Source organism: Erythranthe guttata, chromosome 14 (genome assembly GCF_056151865.1).
Source record: "Erythranthe guttata isolate IM_541 chromosome 14, IM_541, whole genome shotgun sequence".
Lineage (NCBI taxonomy): Eukaryota > Viridiplantae > Streptophyta > Magnoliopsida > Lamiales > Phrymaceae > Erythranthe > Erythranthe guttata.
This window is the reverse complement of record NC_142546.1, coordinates 16,468,583-16,487,445: the sequence shown is the minus strand read 5'-3', so window position 1 is coordinate 16,487,445 and position 18,863 is coordinate 16,468,583. Positions and strand designations below refer to the sequence as shown.

At 33.0% G+C, this 18,863-nt stretch overlaps 3 protein-coding genes across 4 annotated transcripts; all 3 read left to right on the top strand.

The window, feature by feature from the left end:
- The first annotated feature begins 2,046 nt into the window (after positions 1 to 2,046).
- LOC105951756 (putative serine/threonine-protein kinase PBL3) lies at positions 2,047 to 5,493 on the top strand. The gene is made up of 6 exons (XM_088814252.1): positions 2,047 to 2,247; positions 2,673 to 2,892; positions 2,972 to 3,116; positions 3,516 to 3,649; positions 3,735 to 3,861; positions 4,771 to 5,493. The coding sequence occupies exons 2-6, from the start codon at positions 2,677 to 2,679 to the stop codon at positions 5,148 to 5,150; spliced, it is 1,002 nt and encodes a 333-aa protein (XP_088670378.1). The 5' UTR covers positions 2,047 to 2,247; positions 2,673 to 2,676; the 3' UTR covers positions 5,151 to 5,493.
- Positions 5,494 to 6,686: 1,193 nt separating this feature from the next.
- Positions 6,687 to 9,157, top strand: LOC105951703 (putative serine/threonine-protein kinase PBL16). Of its 2 annotated transcripts, none has more exons than XM_088814313.1 (6): positions 6,687 to 6,849; positions 7,282 to 7,502; positions 7,585 to 7,729; positions 7,910 to 8,049; positions 8,136 to 8,262; positions 8,563 to 9,157. In XM_088814313.1, exons 2-6 carry the CDS (start codon positions 7,299 to 7,301, stop codon positions 8,991 to 8,993), a joined length of 1,047 nt encoding a protein of 348 aa, XP_088670439.1. In that variant the 5' UTR covers positions 6,687 to 6,849; positions 7,282 to 7,298; the 3' UTR covers positions 8,994 to 9,157. The 2 variants fall into 2 exon arrangements, with proteins under 2 accessions (XP_088670439.1, XP_088670438.1); XM_088814312.1 differs by having other exon boundaries at positions 8,136 to 8,364.
- Positions 9,158 to 13,176: 4,019 nt separating this feature from the next.
- On the top strand, positions 13,177 to 18,000 carry NOL (NYC1-like protein). The gene is made up of 14 exons (XM_088813613.1): positions 13,177 to 13,546; positions 14,000 to 14,068; positions 14,531 to 14,592; positions 14,762 to 14,848; positions 15,053 to 15,120; positions 15,664 to 15,712; positions 15,792 to 15,877; positions 16,049 to 16,106; positions 16,751 to 16,801; positions 17,134 to 17,184; positions 17,270 to 17,311; positions 17,448 to 17,558; positions 17,667 to 17,742; positions 17,858 to 18,000. Exons 1-13 carry the CDS (start codon positions 13,273 to 13,275, stop codon positions 17,712 to 17,714), a joined length of 1,056 nt encoding a protein of 351 aa, XP_088669739.1. The 5' UTR covers positions 13,177 to 13,272; the 3' UTR covers positions 17,715 to 17,742; positions 17,858 to 18,000.
- Positions 18,001 to 18,863: the final 863 nt, after the last annotated feature.

Below are 18,863 nucleotides of genomic sequence, written 5' to 3'. Positions count from 1 at the left end.
AAAAAATGAAATCGAGTAACCTTAATCGACTACCAATGCAGTCGATTAACACTTTAATCGACTACCAAATTAGTATAGTCGATGAACTTAATCGACTACAATAAACGTAGTCGACTACAAAAACGTAGTCGCTTAACCTCTGCGGAATCTACCAAAAAAATCCTAGATCTGCTCCCATCGACACCAGTAACCAATACCAAGGCATGAAAAATCCCATCCGAAGTTCTTGTCTTTCATATCTTGCTGATTCACATTTAATCTTGCATATATTTTCCCAAAATCTTTTGTGAGTCCTCTTTAGTAGAGGAGATAACCTCTTTGAGCTAACAATTTAAACACAATACTGCAAGGCAGAACTTAACATGTCAAAATGATCTGTATGTCCAAGGAAATATATGCAATAATTTGGGCATTGGTTATTTACTCATAAGAATTAACAAAACATTGGCATAAAGCAATGCAAATGTAGAGAAATGATCAAACCCAAAAATACAAGCACAAAAGCACCCAATAATCTCACATGTAAATGAAATGAAATGAACAAACACAGTCGACTAGAACTAAAAGTCAATTATATGCAATTTTGAGTATTTATGTATCCATTTTTCTGCATTTTCACTGATAAAGAGAAAAAATAATCTAGATTCCAAATAATCTTATGTTTAAAAATTAGCTAGAGAATAATCTAAGGGAGCTTTCTCAAATTATTATTTTTTGGAGGGGAGCTACTTCACGTGATTTTCCCACATGAGGAGGGTCTTGCTAATTATCCCTTTTAAAATTTGATACCTTAAAATTTTCTCCTTTATTGGATGGAATAACTAAAATGAATAATTGATTTATTTTATTAAAAGTATCTCATAAAAATACTACATTTTAAAATTAAAAAATAAAATCTTGCCTTAGATACTTATTTAAGAATATAACATCTAATTGTTGTTGGATCAAATAAAATTTTAAGTTATTGAAAAAAATCATAGTAAATAACTAATTATATAGTGTTGTGTATATAGTGAATAATAACAACTAAGAAATCATTTTAAATAATTTGTGAATTCCAAATAACCAATTATTATTTAACTGCTACACCATTACTTTCATAAAATGTATATGAAATATATTTATTAAGAAATCAATGCATAATAAATAGTAATCCTAATTATTTTAATTTATTTTAACTCATTAGTTTCTTAAAATATATTTTCATTTATTGTTATACATTATACTAACTTTTTTTAAATTCAATAATTTAATTTTAGTTACTTTTCAATTTTATACAATACAATAATTATTAGATTGTTATGTTATTTAATTTATTCTACCAAAAAAAATATAAATTTTTAAATATTGCATTGATTTTTCAATTGACATTTTAGATAAATTATTAAATTATTGTATAATTATTCCATCTAATTGGAAATATATTAAGATTATTATCGTGTTTTAAATTTATAAGTTACAAAATAATTGATATTGAGGGGTAAATATTACAAATAATTCTTTAAATTGAATAATCTATATTTAAGGGGTGCAGGGTGTATTTAATCCTTTTTTTTTTTGTTAAACAATAAACATTATTTATAGAAGGGTAAATTACAAACACCCCCTGAGGTATGGTCAAATTACAAAAACACCCTTCTTGTTTGAATAATTACAACCACCCCCCTCAACTCATCAAATTTAGTGGAATCTTCGAGATTATATGGAATATTATCACTTTTGTACCCGTTTTATCCCATTCAAACTCTACATTATGAAGCAAGATGATCATAATATGTGATTTTTAGCTTGTATATATCAGTTTGTGGTGCATCATAAACTGTATTTTTTACACAAAAAGAGTACAAACTAGATCACATTTCACGGAATCTAGATGACTATGTTGAATTTGGCACAATAAATGTGGAGGTCTAAGAAAAAAACATAGTTGAGGGGGGTAGATGTAATTATCCAAACAAGAGGAGTTTTTTTGTAATTTGACCATACCTCAGGGGGTGTTTGTAATTTACCCTTTATAGAATTGATGAAGAGTCTAAAACCTTTCCTATACTTTCCCCTATTTGACAGGTATGTATCGTCATTTCATTTCCCCACATCATCCCGCCAATTCTGAGTGATTACAAATACGTGCGACGGCGGCGGCGGCGCTTGGACGAGCGGGTGACGGTTGGTTTACCGGCGAACTAGTAATTTGTTGGATTTTGTGGTGAAGAACTCAATACAGAAACTAAGCGACACGGTTGAACGGTAGAATATTCAAACCCTCTGTTAATCGCTCGCTCTCCCCCCCCCCTCTCTCTCTCTCTCTCTCTCCTCTGATGTTGTTTGGGAAAATCGGAGCTAAATTTTTTTTTATTCCTTTAACTTTTAAATTCAGAAGAAGATCCGCATCAATTGATAAAAGCGTAACTCTCTTACAGATTTGTGTTATATTTGTTAGCATTTCACAAAATATCCTGATGAATTTTAACTGTGATAAAAATTGGGGATAAATTTAGGTCAAGGCATATGTAATTGGATTATTCAAAGTAATCTGTTCAAAGGAATGAAATCATGTTTCAGTTTCTGCATATTGCTATTTGTAAAAAAAAGTTTCAGTTCGTTATAGTACTATAGTTTTGATCAACTCAAATTCGTGTGCTTACAGTCATGTTTTTACCGAACTTTGCTAGAAAAATGGAGCTAGGAGATATTCTCGACCTCTCGTATCAGGATTTGTCTTATTATACTGATAACTTTTCCGAGAGCAACTACCTCGGCCATTTCCAATTTGGCAAACTCTATCGTGGGAAGATTGTGCATGCTGAATCGACTCGTTATGTGATGGTGAAGATATGGGAAGTTTCAGAAGTCTACACTTGCATACCTGGATACAATGAAATTAGATTAATGGTATGTTATCCCTACCATATAACATTTCAAATACTTATATATCTACGATTCCCGATATCTGATATACTTTCTTTTACAGGACGAAGTCACTTTACTTCGCCACCGTATGATGGTTAATCATCCGAACTTGGTAAAGTTGTACGGATACTGTTATGAAGGTGGTCACCTTGGTGTTGTTTATGATTTCAAGCCATTTGACTCGGTTTTTAACCTCATTCCTAAAGGTATTCGATTTTATTTTTTAAAAGTTTTCTTATTCAATAATACCATCTGTATGTTTTGCCACTTACTTATTGTCTAGTGTTACCGTGCAAGAAGGTAGAGGATTGTAGTTTGGTTTGCTAGAACGTTATAAATTTTGAAAATCTCGAGCTTCTCTTTGACATCTCTGTAGTGCATTAATTGATGGAAGAGCTGACGGAACCTAATTAGTTTTTAAACCAAACACTTTTTCAATCCATTTTACCGTGCTTCTTGCTCCACACGTGGTTATGTTTTGAGATTGTTATCGGTATTTTGTGATGAAAGCTGTATAGATTTTCACAATTTTGTACAATTATTTTGCCGTGGTAATTGACAATGATAATACGAATCCATAACTGAAGATTGTGTTTTGTCTTCAGATGATTTCACTTGGCTGCAAAGAATCAAAGTCTCCCTGCAATTTGCTTCCCTCCTAAAGTTTCTGCACGGTTTAAAGTGTCCATCACGTTTCATAGTTCAAAATCTTGACTGTGCTCATATAGTGCTCAACGAGGTGTGTTCCAAGCATTTCATTCCCATAATTGAACATCCTATATAGCAAATGAATGTAACAGTTATTCATTTAATTTCTGTTGCAGGATTATAATCCAAAATTATGTGATTTTGGTCTCATCACCGGTGGGATTTTTCCCGACAAGGCCAAATGTAACCACCATCATTTGATTGGATGCAATGGCTACGTTGATCTCGCGACACAAAAAAATGGTATTTTAAAATTTTGTTACACTCTTTACTACTATGAATTGAAGTTCTATTTCCTGGCGTTGATCGGGAATATATATTAGATTATTATATATTCAACTGAATTATTTGTGTAATTTTTGTATGACTTCCAGCTATTGTTAGAATATTCGTAGTGCATCCCTGTTTTAGAAATTAGTTCAGAAAGGTTAATTTCATTTTTGGTTCAAGAGGTAAAGCTCATTTTTAGTAAAGCCCCGATATGAAGGACATTACTTAATTGATCCTATAAATTCCTTTTTTTCCCATCTCTCCCCCGCATTTGTTTTCTTTTCTCATTTCATCTTTTTCTTTCCATTTTTGTTATTTTTTCGCTTGTTCTGTCATGGGAAACTATTAGATGAACCTTCCGTCATGTTATTACCGTCCATAAGTCATTGACTGTGTTCTGTTAATGGATGGTTTGAATTGGAAAGTAGTAGTTTAATACATGTATGTATTTTGATGATATCTAATGAGGAATTACATCACATATAGAAATAGAAGAACATTCAGCAAAACAGTTCCAATACCGATTTGCTCGGCAGATTTCTTGAACAGTATTAGTACACGGTTAAATTTGGATTTTTGCATGTATCTTTTTTTTCGAAATCAGCATATTCTGCCAAGGCAACTAATTGCTCGTGTAATCCGTAAGATAGATTCAACATCAAGATTGCTTTTGTAATTGCGAAACATAGAGTGGTATCTTTTAAATATTACGATAGTGTAATCAAGATTCGAGATCACAAAATTATCTGTTGTGGTGCATCAACGTTGAATTAACAGCTCAGTGGTTCAATTTCTGATTGTGCTGCAATTTGCATCCAACTATATCATTTTTGTTTATATTAATTTGTTTGAAACTGCAAGTAATTATGACGTTTGTTGCAGATAGTAGTTCAGATAAGCAAGATGTGTTTGCATTTGGTACTATACTTCTGAGTTTGATTTCAAAGAGAGTTTACACTGAAGAAGACAGGTCAAATTCTGCACCGTATGTTTGCCAATGGGCCTACGAGAAGTTTATCGAATATGAACACAATTCAGACACCGGCACGAAAAAGCCCAAGTTTACGGTCGTCCACCAAAGTCTAGAAGCCGATCCTTATTTTGAACCTTCCGATGGGCATAAGATCACTGCACTGGCATTGAAATGCGTAGTTGATGATTTTTTTACGCGCCCAACAATGAAGCAAGTTCTGAAATCTCTGCTCAATCTCAAAGCCGTGAAGAAGAATGCTGATTTTGTTGGAACGACTAAGATTGCGTGAAAATATTTGTATAGCAACTGTGTGCGGATCGAAATGTCCAGCTGCGTAAATATTGCAAAAGGTATATCCTATTATCTGTGAAGAATCTTTGCACAGTGATTACTCAGAATCTTGTTGGCTGTTATGCAGTTTACTTCTGAATTAGAAATCTACCTTATGCAGGTGATGATTTTTTTCTTTTTTTACAATTTCAAGTTTCTTTCATAAGGGCAAATTAGTCATTGTATGTAAGTCAACAACGAATTTTGAAGAAATGGGCAGTGTGCTCAGTAGAAAATAATATAGGGGAGTTGTGCTAATTGTTTTTTTAACACAAGGCCTTTTTTAGCAATTCGAGATTATACATGTGACTTTTGTGCAATTAACTCAAAAGAAAATGATAGCTATTTGGTTATGAAATATTAAATATATATATATAAAAAATATAAATATATTTAAAATTGATAGTGTGAATTATTGATAGTTTATTTAAGTAGTTAATTTTATGATACATCTTTTCGTATGATGATTTTTGCATTTTTGGAAGTTAAATATCAAAATAACTACCAATTTGATTTTTTCGTTGGAGATGAAAATTTGAATTTTTGATCATTAAAATAGAAGTTTTACTATTTAACTCCATTAGAGTTGCTTTAAATAACTATAAACTTAAGTAAAACCCAACATTGCCTCATTTTAGAACGGGTGTGAATATAGGATTTACTTTGAAAGTCAAAAAAATTCTGCAAAATATGAAATGAGAAAAATATTAGTAATAATAAAAATTAAATTTTAAAATTATAAAAATGTGATTAAAGTTTCTCATGTGGTCGTAACGTTTTTTGATTTTATATATAAAGACAATCAATAATTTAATTGATTTGATTAAAGAACATGGTACTATAATAAATTTTACAAGAACACTGAACACACTATGATTTAAGCATTTAACATCATTAAGACAAAGAAGAATCTAGATGCCAAATATCTAAAGAATTAAGATTATTTCAAACAAAAGAAATTGAATCCAAATAATGGAAATAGTCAATTTCAAAGAAATTATACTATGATTGGTTGTGCTTTAATATTATGGTACAAAACAACAGATACACAGTAAAATCTCGATAAGTTAATAACCTCACGTAAATAATAATTTTTTACAGTTTCGATTCGGTAAAAATATATTAAATTACTACTTCAATAATTTAATATTTTGCTATATTAATAATATTTTGTAAGTCTCGACTGTATTAATTAATAAATGTATAACTGTAGGTTGTGCTTATTTTACCTTAAGATGGTAACATTATCCAATGCATTATCCCGGCGGGATTTTCAGCAGCGTTTAAGCATGAACCTTAAAGTTATTTTGGCATACATCAGGGTGTAGGTGTACTTTACCCTATAATAATTAAATATCTTTAAATTAATCCAGTCAAAACTAGTAAAATTCTATTAATTTATCGAAAAATAAATAAATTATCAAACTAATAATTTAGTTGATAAAAAGAAATAATTATTTAAATAAAATTATTAATTTATTACCCTTTGTTAAGATTTGAGAATAGGCAATCATTTATTCCTGCAATCTAACGTTCAATTTATTTTTATTCGTTAATTCGTCGAGTTGTACTGTAGATACATAATTGAAAACTAGCCGAGAGGGTGGCGGCGCCGCGGCGGAGATCGCCGGTGACACCTCCAATTGAATTGGTTGAAGGTATATTTCTTCCAATACTGAAACCTTTCATCGTTCTTCGATATTTTCTGCGCATGTGTATGTAATTTTGGTTATGGAGGTAGAAAATTTCCTTCTTTGCTGCCAATCTCATTCTATTAGCTTCTTTGAATTGTGGATTTTTTTTTTAAATAAATATTTTCTTCCGAAGTTATTGATTTTGATTGGAACTCATGATTATATGAGAATTTTCATCTATTGAAGATGCTGAATAGTGTTTGTTGCCTTCAAATCTGTTATGTATTTCTCATTTTACTTGCCTTGCAGTCATGTTGTTCGTAGAAATGCCGTAAAAAGAGTTTCGATTTAGAATACGGCTTTGAGTTTGTAAATTAAGATTATTCTTCTAGTAAAAGCATTTTGGTAAAGTTTTGATCTGCATAAGCTCACTTGCTTACCGTCTTATGTTCTTAGTGAACGTCTGCTAGATAATGGCGCAGCGAGAAATTCCCCCACTGTCGTATCAGGACTTGGCTTGTTACACCGATAACTTTTCCGAGAGCAATTACCTCTGCCATTTCCAATTCGGCAAACTTTATCGGGGAAAGATTGGCGAACGCTATGTGATGGTGAAGATATGGGAAGTTTCGGAAAAATATTATTATAAGCCGGGAGATTACGAATTTAGACTAATGGTATATATGTTATGCCGACCATACGTACGTTTTCAAAATACTTATTTACCGACATTTGTAATACTTTTACTTGCTTGTACAGGACGAAGTCTGTTTACTTGGCCATCGTAAGATGATTAATCATCCAGGCATGTTAAAGTTGTTAGGGTACTGTTACGAAGATGATCTTCTTGGTATAGTTTACGATTTCAAGCCGTTCGACACAGTATATAACCTCATTCTCGAAGGTATTGGAATTTATATATATATATATATATATATATATATATATATATATATATATATATATATATATATATATATATATATATATATATATATATATATATATATATATATAATTTTTTTTTTTTTTTTTTTTTTCGTTTTTTTCAAGGTTTCCGTATTTGTGAACACTTTATACGTAGATGGCTTAACTTGGCTGCAAAGAATCAAAGTCCTCGTTGGATTGGCTTCTATCCTCAGTTCTCTGCACACCGTAAAGAGTCCACCGTATAAACCTTTCATATTTCGCAATCTCGACTGTGCTCATATAGTGCTCGACGAGGTTTGTTTTAAGCATTTCGTTCGTTTGGATTGAAAAATCCTATTGCAAATGAAATGTAGCAGTTATTTCGTTCGATTCTTTCACAGGATTATAATCCAAAATTATGTGATTTCGGACTCGTGAGCGGTGGTATTTTCCCCGATAGGACAATATATACGTGCCATCATGTCATTGGGAGCTATGGCTACATCGACATTACGTCATTCGATGAAGGTATTTCAACTAATATATTTGTTGCAAGAAATACTCGCTGCTACGTCGCAAAAGCTAGTAAAGCTAAATTGTGCATCCTTATTTACAAGTTCATTCGCAAAGGTAAATTGCATTTCTTCGTTCCGTGAGATAAGGCCCATTATTAAGAAAGTCGTCATACTTAAGTCCGTTTTTTTTTTTGTGTGTGTGTAATTATAGAATGCCGTTAATGGACTAGCGAAAACAACTAATCCCATTAATTTTTTTTTCTTAATTCTAAGTACTCGAACTTCTAGATGGTTACATTCGTGTTTCTTGCAGGTTGTTCTTCGGCTAAGCAAGACGTGTATGCATTTGGGGTTATACTTCTCAGTATGATTTCAAAACGAGTTTACACCGAAGAAGATAGGCTAAGTTATGCTCCAAACGTTTTCAGATGGGCTTGGGGTAGATGTTTCGAATACGATCGTGAGAAAGATAGTGACTCGAAGAAACATGATTCCGATACTGGTGACTCGAAGAAGCCGAAGTTTTCGGTCGTCCATCCAAGTCTTGTAGCAGAAGATCCCGATTTTGATCCTTCCGACGGGTATACAATTACTTCACTAGGATTGGATTGCACAGGCCGAAACTTGTCTGAGCGGCCCACGATGAAGCAAGTTTTTCGATCTTTACTTAAAGTCGTTAAGAACCACACCGACTTCATCGGAGCCAACAACGACGCGCTGCTGCTGCGGCCCTGTGAAAAATAGGTGTTGATTTGTTGTTTATGGGATTGAAGAAATGATGTTAGTGTTTTTGTTGTGTGTGAAATGATTTTAAATGATTGCGTTTAATGTGAATTTCAAGTAGGGGGTGTTAACGAGCCCAACTCGAGCCTTCATTTTCTAATCTCTAGATTGATGTTGCAGCTCAATTTTTTTTTTTCTCAATATTTTTATGTTAATATTATTATTTATATCATTATAAATTATTTATACGGTTATAAAGAATATAAATAAGGCGGCGACTATATGCAATCCCAAAATTACTTAGGGGAATACCAAATCTAATTTTCCACCAAATGAATTATTAAAAGACTATTATATCCTTATTAAAATACAAAATCCACAGTTACAAAATTTCACAACTTCCTTTGTGCAATACCACACAAGCAAAACCCATTTCATCTTCCTCACAAACTCATTTCACACAAATCTTCAAAAAATAATTCTTCGTCTTCTCAAAAAATCCTCAACACCCAAAACCATCTTTAGAAAAAATTCCTCAACACCCAAAACATTCAAATGATAACATTATGGAGTCACGAGACATCAATATGGAGAATTATATAGAAAAAATAGAAAACAAACTATGAATGAATGCATTTTTATAGTTAGGTGATCGATTTTTAAGTTTTCAAAAAGAAAATTCGCACAGTCAAAATTTGACATGTCGAATTTTGTCACAAAATTCGACATTTAGATGTTAATATTTTAGCAAAAAATCGACATCAACTCTAAATGTCGATTTTTGTGACAAAATTCGACATCTACATGTCGATTTTTCATCAAAAAATCAACATGTACAGGTCGAATCTTCTTCTTCTTCTTCTTCTTCTTCTTCTTCTTCTTCTTCTTCTTCTTCTTCTTCTTCTTCTTCTTCTTCTTCTTCTTCTTCTTCTTCTTCTTCTTCTTCTTCTTCTTCTTCTTCTTCTTCTTCTTCTTCTTCTTCTTCTTCTTCTTCTTCTTCTTCTTCTTCTTCTTCTTCTTCTCCTCCTCCTTCTCCTCCTTCCTCCATATTCTTCTTCTCTTCCTTTTCAAGCACCCGCGGTTGGGCGGCGGCAGATGGACGGCGACAATTCTACTGCAGCGAATGGGCGGCGACAATTCTTCTCGTCTTGTGTTCTTCCCTTCTTCCCCTACAACATCCCTCTCTCTCGTTTTTCAATTTTTCCTTTATTTTTTTTTTCTTTTTTTTTTCTTTTTGGTCTTGCAATAGTAATTATGTCTAATTTGAATGGATAATATCAAAATCAATATAGGGGTTATATTTGTAATTTTCAGTTTTGCTCTGAGTAATTTTATTTATATTTTGGTCTTGCATCAAGTAAGGGTTTGCACTTAGTAATTTTAGTGTTGCATATATTCGTTGCCTATAAATAAACAATATACTTATTTAATAGTATTTTTTTTTATATTTTTTGTTATTTATAATAAAAATAAAATAAAAAACTCTTCAGCTGGCTCGTGATCAACTGAAAATGGGGTCGACCCATATACAAGCCTAGTTTCAAGTTTATTGTACCGAAAGAAACTCAATTTAAATTAATAATCAATAGTTTAATTAATATGAATTCATCTTACCCAAACTCAATAGTTTTCATTACGAAAATCGAAACTTCCAATTTCCGATTTTTTTTTTTTAATTGGAATTGGGTTTCGAGACTTGCGGTGCTTTAATCTCGCCTTACTTGCTAACCAAGCATGGCGAATCATGACTTGTCCAAATCTCCTCCTCTCAACTTTCCCGATGGTGGTTTTTTATCGGCGGATATTGGAAATCGGCCGTCGGCCACATGGAGAGGAATATGGTCAGTTAGAGATTCATTTCGGTTGGGTCTTCATAGACGCATCGGCAACGGTTGGGTCTTCATAGACGCATCGGCAACGGTCTTACTACATCCATTTGGGCCGATCCATGGCTGTTTGAGGATGGAGGCTTCAGAATTATCACTATATTGATCGACATCTTTGGCGAATAGATAGAAGACGGGTTCTGGATGTCCTAATATTCCTTTGCCGCCGAAAATTCAAATATTCATGTGGCGTGCTTGTTCGAGTATTTTACCAACTGCGGAGGAGCTATGTCGAAGGAAAATCCTCTCTTACCCAACACGTGGTAATTGTGGCGCTCGGCAGGAGTCTATCCTCCATATCATTTTGGAGTGCGATGGGATGAGAGAAGTTTGGAAAAGGTAACCCTTTCTATTGTACTAGTATCGTTCACACTATTACTTCGATTGAAAGGTGGTTTCAATACCTGTACCAGCAACTCCACGGGCGGACCTAGGGAGTATTGGGTGGGGGGCTAGAAATTTTTTTTGGACAAAAATGGTACTAAATTTAAAGTTTGGGGGGGCTAAATGGTATATATTAATAGATAAATAACATAAAATATTAAAAAATTAATAAAAAAAGAGGTAAAAAAATTTTTCTGCAGGAGCGGAGGCCCCCCCAAGGCATACCTTGGGTCCGCCCCTGAGCAACTCGATGAGGAAAATTTTAGTTTGGCGGTGATTGTGATTTGGAAAAGTTGGGATAACAGGAATAAGAGGCGGCATGGTGAGAGTGGCATTAAGGCTAATGAGCTTGTGGGTTGGTGCAAAGTTTTTTTGGAAAATTTCAAACAAGCTCATTTTCGTCCAATCCCCTTAAGAAACCCCACCCTTCCATCGTTGTGGAAGCCACCGGAAGACGGTTTTATTAAATTAAATGTTGATGCTGCATTTCCGGCGGGGGAAGATTTCTACTCAACATCGTTGGTCGCTCGAAATAGTAGAGGAGAATGCTTGTGATGGAGTACAACGAAGATGACGAGACGCACGATGGAGAAGCACATGCTGTCCTTAGTGCAATCAAGTTAGCAAAAGAGAAGAGTTGGCCAAAGATAGTTATCAAAGGAGACAATCTCCAGGTCTTCAAAGCTCTAAGAGACAAAGATTTTGCGACATCATCATTCGGAGGCTACGTGGAAGACTGCCTAATTTTAGCATCGGATTTTCAACATTATTTTTTTGCTTTTTGTTAAAAGATCGGGTAATACTCTTGCGCATGCGATTCTGAAACTTGTTGGTTATGCTTGTAAAGAAGGTTTAATCCTTCCTACGAATTTGGCGAACTTCGCCTAATAATAGAGTTTCTCTCTCTTTAAAAAAAAAAAATTGATTCGTTTTTAATTCCGGAAATTAATTACAAAAATTCCACCACCCCTCCCCCCTCCCCCCCAAAAAAAATTACATTTATAATATCGTAATTAATGTCAGTAATAAATTGGAATCTCCGAATTCCGTTCGATTCCAATTCGATAATTCTCAATTTCGGAATAAGTTTTTTCATTTCAATATTCGAATTTTTGATTTCTAATTTTTCCAAAACTTGAATTTCTTTTCTAACAAAACTTGAATTAATTTTTCATTTCCTAGGACAAAATGAATTGTTTTCTAAAGAATGTTATTACTTTAGTACGGACATGTTGAGACGGCGTATCCAAAAAAATTGGGAATACGGGAGCTTGGGGGAAATGTGTAAAATATTAAAATTATGGGAAACCATTTATTTATAATTCTTTTTTTAAAAAATTCAAAAGTATTTAAAATAAATTTTAGGATAAATTACAACCATCCGAGGTATGTTCAAATTATGAAAAAAAACCTTATTTTTTGCATAATTAAATCTACTCTCCTCAACTATGAATTTTCTTACACCTCCATCCTTATAGTGTCAAATTTAACATAATCATCTAGATTATGTGGAATGTTCTCCAGTTTGTACTCATTTTGTGCAAAAATACAGTTTCTGATGCACCACAATCTGATATATACAAGCCAAAAAATACATCTTATGATCATCTTGCTTTAAAATGTGGAGCTCGAACGGGATAAAAAAGGTACAAAATTGAGAAGATTCCACTAAATTTGAAACTGTTAGGGTGAACGTTTAAGAAAATTTATAATTGAGGATAATTGTAATTATCAAAACAAGAGAGAGTTCTTAATTTGACCGTACCTCAGAGGTGGTTGCAATTTTTCCTAAATTTTACTATCAACCATTAATTTACAGTAAAATTAATCATTAAATCGTGTAATAATTATCGAAACAACAAAAATTATTGAAAATTTTCTATTCAATCATGTTTCTTAACTTTTTTAAATACCGCAAAATAGCCCTGTTTTCGAGTGTTTGAAACGAAGAGGTTAAAAATTGAAGTTTCCCTAGCTCGAGTGTTATCTTCTTCTGATTTGGCTTCTTCACTTTCTCTCTCCTCCTTGCAATGATGACGACGACGTCATCAATGGCGGCCTCAACTTCCTCCTCCATCCCAATTGCTTCGCTTCAAACTCGAACAATTCGAGAATTAAACCGCCCGAGTTTTTCGTCTCCTTACTCCACCGCAATCAGAAACCGAAACCCCATCAATTGTACTCCGCAATCCCTTTCTCCAATAGAGGCGTCTTCTTCTTCTTCTTCTTCTGCATCTGCTGCTGCCTTGGAAACTCAGCCAATGGTTCCGCCGTACAATGTGTTGATAACTGGTTCTACCAAAGGTCATTTTCGTCTTTTTTTTTTCTGCCTCAGAAAAGAAACTATGCTTTTTGTTTTAAGTAGCTAAACTAATTAAAAATCGTTCCCTGCATTAATGCTGAACTGAACTCGTTTGCTTTATTTTAGTTCTAATCAATATATTGCCATCCTAAATCAAATTTTTGATCTTAATTTTTCTTTATTTGGAAGAAGGGGTGGGGTTAAGATTCAATGCCTAGACTTTGACCTTAATAATCGAATCTTGTTACCCATTCTCCGAATGAGGACCGGTGAACAAGATTTCGCAGGAGACCGTCTCTGAGTTTCGATAATTCCGAGTATTTATCTTAGAATAGTTATTTACATGGGAGCTTATGCCGATTACAGTTTCGAGGATTTGAGTCTATTTTATTTTTCCTGTGTAACAAAACTACAACTCTTTTTCAAATTTTGGAGAACGTCTTGTCATTTTACAGGAATAGGATATGCGCTTGCGAAAGAATTTCTCAAAGCTGGAGACAATGTCGTCATATGCTCTAGATCAGGTACATAGCTCTTATATATATATATATATATATATATATATATATATATATATATATATACTGTCGTAAGTTTCAGGCAGTTTTGATATATATGCTCTGATTTAGGTTATCGTATTTCATAATCGGAGAGAAATACTTTTCAATAATTGCTAGTAATGCTGCATTATCATAATTCCACAGCAGACAATTTATTCTGACCTTTTCTTAGTTGCATGTTATAAATGGAAACATTTACGAATGGTTTTTTTTACATAAAAACTGAGAACATTGGTCTTTGTTTTAGCCGCACCCTTATATTACTGCTCGTCTTCTTTTCCAAGAAAAAAAAAAAAAAGAAGAGAGCACAAATAAATATCTCAAAAATTGCTTTAGCAGAAGCTGCTTTTTTCGTTTCTCATTTTTCATTCTGTACTACAAATGCAGCATTTAAATATCTCAAAAGTTTGCTTATGAATTTTACAGAGGAACGAGTGAAATCAGCTCTCGAAAGCTTACGGGTTGAATCGGGGAAGCAGCATGTGTGGGTACCTCCTTCGTAACTTCCGGTGCTTTTTTCTTTTTCTTTTTTTCCCGTTTACGGGCTCGTCTTTGATACTGACAAAACAAACATACACTCAAATAGACGTAACTAGAAATGGTGAATCTTGATATATGCCATAGTTATGCTTATACGAGTAGTTCTTCTTTATGCAGGGTGCCAGGTGTGATGTTCGGAAGGGGGATGATGTAAAGAACTTAGTTTCTTTTGCACAAGAACAGTTAAATTACATTGACATATGGGTTGGTACTCAATCTTCAACCACTTTCTTCTTTAGCATCGAACTATAACTTATTTGCTAAATGTCAATGCTAATAAACCAATTTAACTAGTTGTTTTGTGTCTTGAATGTTTATATATTAGGCGTTTCGTAATTTTCTGAGAGATAGTGGTAGGTTTGTTTTTCGTATTTATATTCTCTCTTACCCCACTTCAGAATGATGCAGATAAATAATGCAGGATCGAATGCATATAGTTTCAAACCATTGATGGAGGCATCCGATGAAGATTTAATGTGACTTCCTATTTTTAATTTATTATTATCATATATATATATAGGGTAAATTACAACCACCTCCTGAGTAAGGTCAAATTACGACAAAACCCCTCATGTTTGGATAATTACGTCTGCCCCCCTCAACTATGAATCTTCTTACATCTCCACCCTTACGGTGTCAAATTCAACATAATCATCTAGATTCCGTGGAATGTTCTCTAGTTTGTACTCGTTTTGTGCAAAAATACAGTTTATGATGCACCACAATCTAATATATACAAGCCAAAAAACACATTGTATGATCATCTAGCTTCAAAATGTGGAGCTCGAATGGGTTAAAACGGGTCCAAAATTGAGAATATTCCATATAATCTAGAAGATTCCACTAAATTTGAAACCGCAAGGGTGGACGTGTAAGAAGATTTATAGTTGAGGGGTGGATGTAATTACTTAAAAATAAGGAAGGTTTTCGTAATTTGACCATACCTCAGGGGTGGTTGTAATTTACCCTATTGTTTTACATATTGATTCATTGATAAATGGAATCTATTACGTATGCAGTGAAGTTGTCACGACAAATACACTTGGTTTGATGATTTGCTGCCGTGAGGTAGATTGCAATTTCTACGTACTCCGAGTTTAATGATTATGCATAGATTATCGTTTACCTAATCTTATGATTATTCTAGGCGATAAATATGATGCAAACGCAGCCCCGAGGTGGTCATGTTTTTAATATTGATGGAGCCGGTTCGGATGGAAGACCCACACCCAGGTCTGGTTTAATTAGCTTGTGTTTTTTTAGAATATTCCCTTTTTCCATTTTCGACATACCGATGAATATATTATGCATAAAGGGTTTAATTATGCAATTCCCGTTAATTTCATTAACTACCAATGATATGTTTATTTTCTTCCCCGGTTATATATTTTTAATGTTCCTCAGATTTGCTGCTTATGGAGCAACTAAACGGAGCGTGGTGCATCTTACAAAATCACTGCAGGTATGTGCTGAGTTTTAGTAATTAAATTATTCATTAATATATCATTGTGTAAATAATTTGAAAGGTTGAAGTAAACAAACAATCTTTTATAGGAATACTTTTTTTTCTAGATACACTTTTTTTTCCCGAGCAATATCTTGATGCGTATTTTTTTTGAAGGTCCGAAGAATGTAGTCTGTGTATTAGCTTATTTACACCTCTTATACAGTTAGGCCTCGTTTGGTTGGGGAGATTAGCCATGATTAACTAAATACTTGGACTCTGTTTGATGTTTGGTATCCCCAATAACTTGTCGAGTCGACCCGGAAATATTATGTTATCATGCTTTATCTTGCTTTCGAGGCATGTTTTCTATTGGATCATTGAAGGTCCAGTAATATAATTGGGTTTTATTAGATTATTTATTCTTATCTTAGCTAATCTTATCTTGACAACCAAACGAGCCCTTCAATTATTATCTGTAATGCCGGTATTCATGCATATGTGTTCCTTCCACTATTTTTTGCATCGTTTAATTTTTCTTATGGTTCGTGAAATAATGACCTGAAGCAGTGCTTACTTCGGTAGCTACTTTTTTTTTTTTTTTTTTTATTGTTTTTATTTAGAATACGAGTAATGGAATGTTCACTGTTTCCTCTCTGCAGGCAGAATTGAAGATGCAAGATGTAAAAAATGTCGTAGTGCACAATCTCTCGGTACACATGCTTCGTTTATTTCCGTATTAATTGAAAATTCAATCAACTTGCCCTCATAAAATTCTTGAATATTGCTTCTACAATTATTTTGTTACCTTTTTATGGTCAAGCAACTCGGTGAAATAAGGACTTTGATTTTATTTTTTTCGTATTCTTATTATCTAGCATAAAATAAATTCGCTATCAATTCTTGGCCCTAAAACGAGTCTTGATAATCCGGCTGAGTAGGATAAAAATTGTATCACTTGGGATTTATTAAAATTATTTTCAAATTAATATTTATGTTATTACTATTATTTCTATACGTTATTATTATTTCCCTTTTTGTGCAGCCAGGAATGGTTACGACAGATCTTCTCATGTCTGGTGCTAACACAAAGCAGGTACATTCGGTTTACGATATTTTGAAATTTATAATATATTTTTTTCTGCTAAAATATATTTATTACGTACTTGTTCGTATTGCAGGCCAAGTTTTTCATTAATGTCTTGGCTGAACCAGCCGAAGTGGTGAGTTAATTTTTTCATCATGATTTATTTATTTTTGGTTAACAAAATATTCGTAATTAGCTTCGTCTTGCGATGCTAAATAAAGTTAAATCAGTTATTTATTTATATTAAGAGTGTGGTTGAATTGGTTTAACAGGTGGCTGAATATCTTGTTCCGAACATTAGAAGTATTCCCACAAATAGATCTGGAAGACCAACTTACATCCGTTTTCTCACCGGATTAAAAGCTTACTCCCAGATTTTCTCAGTTAATCAATTAATTAATACATTTTTATATTTCACTATCAAATGATTCATTGCATTAATTCATTTCTGATTTTTTTTTTGGCTTTCTTTTAATTTGTTTTTCGCACAGAGACTCGCTTTTGGTGCTCGTAGAAATCGACATGTTCTTGAAGAGTAGTACTTAACTTGAGCCAGTTCCTGATTTGGTCGGTCCATTGCATAATAATTTCTTCGGTTTTTCTCCGTTTTATTTAGTTTTGTTTTTTCTCGATTTTACCTTACTATCCTAATTAAGTTGTATATTTTTTTTCAATTTTTCAGGTGATTGTTATGGTGTACTTGATGAATGAAGTTCGATGAATGAAGGATGTAATCGTCTAGAAAAACAAAAAAAAAGGGGGTAAAATTGCGGATTTTGTGTAAACTATGGAGTAACTGATAATTTATAAAATACAACTTTTTAATGACTTTGTGGCCCTTATATTCTAATTATGTTGATACAACATACAGGTACTTTATCTCTTTCTATATCAATTATTATAATTTATATAATTATATAGATAAATAAATAATTTTCATAGACTCAAAAGGCAAAAATAAATAAATATATTTATGGGTAAATTACAGCCACCCCTGAGGTATGGTCAAATTACGAAAATTCCCCTTCAGTTTGGGTAATTACTACCACGCCATCAACTATAAATCTTCAAACACGTGCACTCTTACGGTTTCAAAATTAGTGGAATCTTCTAGATTTTATGAAATATTATCACTTGTGTACCCATTTTATCTCATTCAAGTTCCACATTTTGAAAGAAGATAATCATAAGACGTGTTTTTCGGCTTGTATATATATCAGATTTTGGAGCATCAGAAACTGTATTTTTACACAAAATGAGTACTAAATAGAGAATTCTCCACGTGATCTAGATGATTATGTTGAATCTGACACCATAAGGGTGGAGGTGTAAGAAGATTCATAGTTGAGAAGGATAAATGTAATTATTCAAACAAGATGAGGTTTTTTGTAATTTGACCATATCCAAGGGGTGGTTGTAGGGAAAATAAATCAATATGAGTGGGGGAAAAAAACAAGTACTATATTTGAAGAAAAAAAATTAGGTGTGCTATTTTGGAACCTTTTATTATTTTTTTCACCATCATTTTGATTAACCACCATATTAAATTAAATAATTTTATTTATGATCTTATATTTCGGTGGTGTTTGTAAAATCTTATTTAAAAACATAAGTTAGTGATTGTGAGTTAAAGTTAGGGATGACAATGGGTACGGGTTTGGTGGGTTTTGGACCCGGAACTGACCCGT